We start from the raw sequence: 4,607 nt of genomic DNA, 5'->3' as shown, positions 1-4,607 counted from the left end.
AAGGATGTTTCTTTGTTGCTGAGTATATAGAAAGACAAAAAACAATATATATTAATATATAAGCAGTTAATATGTATGCAACATAAATATAAGTAATTTGGAATATATATATATATATATATATGTATACTGCAATTTGTTCTTACTGCATAGTTCATAAATTTCAAACCAGACAGCACATTAATGACATTCACGCAGGGAGTATATAATCTCCTGTTTCTATATAGTATTTATAACAAATTAAATTATCTCAAAAATAATGATACACAATGCTGCAAACATATTTTTCACAACCAGAGGGAGATGAATGATTGTAAATATTCTACTTGCTTTGTGGTCATAGAGTTCTTAAGTGTCTGTCATCTCTTTTGCTGACTCTGTCTCAGTCCTTACTAAACAGTCCATATTTACATTAGATGTAAGGTTGTACCACAAGTCTCAGGCACTGTTACATGCGATAGTTCCGTCACTCCTTTTACGGGATGAAATTGTTGATCCTTTCTCGTCAACACACCAGCAGTAGCCTCTTTGCATTCCTCTTGATGACCGACACTGTTTCAAGAAGGTCAAAAAGAAGATACAAACTATATTATTGTTTATAGAGAACAGATAACATTGTTACAATGTACATCATTATCATGGGCCACCTCATACGCATTTACAAATGGATTTAAAAAACATTTCAAGAGCCATTGGAACTGTTTTAACAGAAGGTCCTAAAACACCTTCTGTGTTCTCTACACACCTGTTTCCTCCTGAAGAACCCTTGTCTGTCACAGTTGGGGATGTAGATGTCCGGAATTGAATGAATAACCGTGAGCTCTATACTTTGGAGGACTGTGTTTAGCAGTTTGCGACAAGGACCCTACAGAATTAAATAATAACAATGAAAACACATTATGAAAACAAGTTTTCATTTCTGCCTAAAAATCAGACAGTAGGAACACTATATACTGTAAATATTTATGAAGAACAGTAATTTACAGAGTCAAAAATATATCCTTTTCAAAAATATTACCTTTTCATTTTTTTCAGTGGTTGATGGATGATAGTCTGAAACATAATACTTGTAGTTTTAATATGATTACAATATAACTTTTGTTCAATTGAACCGCACATAGGTTGCTATAAAAATTAATTGAATTAAATATCAGTATTTTATTAGTATATTATATATCAGTATAGTTTATATAGCTGTGACATTTGAATATAATAATAAATAAAAAATAAAATATACATACAAAATACTACAAAATGTTTTATCATTACATATTTTATATAGCTGTTGTATATAAAATATATACATTATATATATATATATATATATATATATAGTATAAGTATCAGTATTTACTTTCTTTCTAGTGTATACATCTACATGCTTAGCTTTTAGGTTTAGTTTGTTTAGGTCAGTTCCTCAAAATGTTTCTAACCAGAAAAAATCAATTTAAGACTAATCAATTTCATCTCAGTTTAAAGAGATGCAACAAGACCAGTGATCTTACCTGTAGGTGGATGGATGTCAGTAAAGGTACTTTTGATGTTTTTGCAGACCCCTCGTCCCTGAAGCAGTGCCTGAAGGGGGCTTTGCTCTCCAAGAGGAGGGATACACCGAAGACCCTGAGTACAAGGTAGAGTGTAAACCCCACAGGGTTCACCTAATGCCAACACGGATGTGATCTCCTCCCCTGATAAACGTTCACCTCTGTGGCCCTTGGGTTCCCCTGAGGGCCCATTACACAATGTACAGATCTTCTTTAAGCCTAATACAAGGGAGTTAGAACCATATAAGCTGAGTTGAATGGTAACCAAAAGTGTTAGTAAATAATGAAAAGAAACCATCTTTGTCCAATTTAGAAAACCTCAGCAGATCAAGAGTTTTTTTTTTTTTTTTAATTTCAGTAAATGGTCTTCTCTCTTCCGCTTCTCTTTCGCTTTTGATTCCCCTCTTTAATATTCACTGGAAGTAGTGTGGATGCGCAGGAGACATCAGGTATCTAAAGACAGTAATTAGATAAAAATTGTCCAAAAAATGCAACATGGGCTGCTTTTAAAGAGCTGAGAAGGTTTAGGGGTGGGAGGCTGAGAGAGCAGCATATGCTGGGCGTTAGATAAGAGGTGGAGTTACTTTATAACTGTATCCCTCCCATTTCTGCCACAGCTCCATTTCAAAAGTTATATCCAAATTGAGCTGGTTTGAATTCATGAATTATGTGAACAAGTAATATTTTATGTTTCCACTGATGCACATAAAGAATGGGAATGCTAATGGATAGCTTTCTCTAGATATAATATAACTCCTTGGTGCGAACCCCAAACCAAAAATGGGTTTGACTTTTTAACATTTGTGTTAGCCATTAACTAACAGTCTACTTAGAGATTGTTTCTACAATCTACTTAGACTTACAGCACTTTTGGGAAACACAGCCCTGTTTGGGGACAGTAGCACATATTGTGCTTACTACAGTATATCCCTTTTTTCTACTAATTTCTACTTGCAGAAGTATATAGGCAGAACATGTTCTAAAAAACAAAAACAAAAAAAAACATTCTTTACTGATATTCACTTCACTGTCTTGGCTTCATATAGTTGCCATTATTAAAATGGAGCAATTCTATCCAATTGTTTTTTTTTATTAAAGATATCCTGTAGTCTTTTCTATTTTCTATTATCTTTGACCTTCACTGCCTCCCAAACACTGACCAGTGATGTGGATAGTTAGACACAACTTATGATTAACTATATGTTTTAGCTCTAGACTGGTATATTGGTTAGATTTAGTCTGCACAAACTCTGTCAAATAATAGATCATAATTTAAGAGACCGAATTTTAGTCATAACTGTTTTGACACAATCTGTAGTTACTATGTGAAGTAGTAATGTCAAGTCTTTTTTATATATGCCAAATAGCTTCAGAACAATACCGTGATGTCCTGATTTGTGGTAAAATATTCAGTACTTCAACAGGAAAACTACTTTTTTTTTAGTTGAAAAGAATTGGGGTCTATGTTTCCTATCTCCTGGATTTTCAGACTTAAAGGGTTAGTTCACCCAAAAATGAAAATTAGCTTGTGTTTCACTCACCCTCGAGGCATAATAGGCGTATATGACTTTCTTCTTTCAGACGAATCCAGTCGGAGTTAGACCTATTGGACTCACGACGCCACAATACCATCTACTAATCTTACCTGATAGACCTCATCTGACATGTCCAGTACTGGCTACATCATTGGCCCCAATGGCATATAAATGGAACCTGTCAAGGTACAAGCCAGTCACCCCTGGCCACACCCCATCCCCTTAAAAGACCTGCAGTGCTTCCCTTTCCAACTTCCATTCCACTCTTCTGAAACAACCACCTTTGCTCTTCAGTCCATAATTTCTCCTATCCCTTCCATCTAGTGCATGAACTAACCCTTTAAGTTCCTGGTACATTGGTCCGTGGTCCATTCAGCATCCTGCAACAGGTAAATCCAGTCACTAACTAGCTATAGTTCCCTCTACAATAGCATGTGTTTCCCTTTTGTCTTTCCCTGCCCTCTGTCTTTCCTTCTGTTTCAGTGCTTGGTCCTGTAAAATATTTCTCAAATACATCGAAAGGTCTGAGTCTTGAAAAAATACTTAGGAAATAATGCATATTTCAGGAATGTTTGTTTTTATATATAATAATTTAACAGCTAATGATTCCTCAGATGGTTGCCTTTTTGAACAATCTATTGTTTGAAATATGACCTGGCAGCTCAAATTCTAAATTAAAATGTATAATTATACATTGTGAATCAGGGTAAGGCAAGGAGGCAATTGTTTTTTGTTTACTTGCTCAATAATTGACTTTTAACTCAAAAATTAAAACTTGAATTATTAGAATATAGTGCAGAATTATTAAAGCAATCAGTCAGTAGATAAAGATACGAAGAGCATAACGCATTCACATAATTCAGCCTTGTTGACAAGTTTGGGTGAGTAAGGGCAAAACACACAAGATGCAGTACTTTCAGTGACCTGTAATAGGCAGTATCCCGTCTTTTGTAGCAGAAATAAACTGCCGCAGAAAAAGCTACGTCCTTGCAAAATGTAATGTGTAACTGCAACACTAATTTCAAGTGTAGTGGGGTAAAGAGACATATACTCATTCAGAAATGTAGTGAAGTAGAGAGTAAAAGTTGCTAATATCTTTGATACTCAGTTCAACTACAAAGTATCCAAAAATATACTCAAGTACAGTAACTAATTACATTTACTCCAATACTTTACACCTCTGCTTTTTTCTTGAAAGATTTTTTAAAATAATTTTTTGTTCCTGTCACGTTCGCTACTGTGAGGGAGCGCGGAGTGAGGAACGAGGAGACCAGGAGTACATCAACAAGGAGATTTTAATTACATCAAGGGAACCAGGAACACACACGTAGCATAGGAGGTAGACATATACAATACAGGACAGAGAACTCAAAACAGGAAACACTTTAAATTCACATGACTAGAGGATGGGATGACGAGAGACACCTGGAACTAATGAAACAATAATAAAACATGAGGGAAAACTGGGTCATGGAACATGTGGGGAGCAAAACACAAAACACGGAACAGAGTCTGACATTACTCCCCC

General features: G+C 35.2%; 1 protein-coding gene across 1 annotated transcript; it reads right to left on the bottom strand.

The window, feature by feature from the left end:
- Positions 1 to 438: 438 nt before the first annotated feature.
- LOC107730876 (insulin-like growth factor-binding protein 5) lies at positions 439 to 1,842 on the bottom strand. The gene is made up of 4 exons (XM_016541832.1): positions 1,506 to 1,842; positions 1,019 to 1,053; positions 746 to 865; positions 439 to 552 (listed from the first exon to the last, which is right to left on the bottom strand). The coding sequence occupies exons 1-4, from the start codon at positions 1,840 to 1,842 to the stop codon at positions 439 to 441; spliced, it is 606 nt and encodes a 201-aa protein (XP_016397318.1).
- Positions 1,843 to 4,607: the final 2,765 nt, after the last annotated feature.

Source organism: Sinocyclocheilus rhinocerous, unplaced genomic scaffold (genome assembly GCF_001515625.1).
Source record: "Sinocyclocheilus rhinocerous isolate Xijiao unplaced genomic scaffold, SAMN03320098_v1.1 scaffold1090, whole genome shotgun sequence".
Lineage (NCBI taxonomy): Eukaryota > Metazoa > Chordata > Actinopteri > Cypriniformes > Cyprinidae > Sinocyclocheilus > Sinocyclocheilus rhinocerous.
This window is presented reverse-complemented; position numbering and strand designations above follow the sequence as displayed.

Bases quoted from the DNA above. Each gene is read 5' to 3' on its own strand.
- LOC107730876 (XM_016541832.1), bottom strand. From the start codon at position 1,842: ATGGTTTCTTTTCATTATTTACTAACACTTTTGGTTACCATTCAACTC. The intron at 1,054-1,505 runs GTAAGATCACTG...ATTATGTTTCAG, and splicing joins TGACATCCATCCACCTACAG to ACTATCATCCATCAACCACT. The intron at 866-1,018 runs GTAATATTTTTG...TTAATTCTGTAG, and splicing joins CCACTGAAAAAAATGAAAAG to GGTCCTTGTCGCAAACTGCT.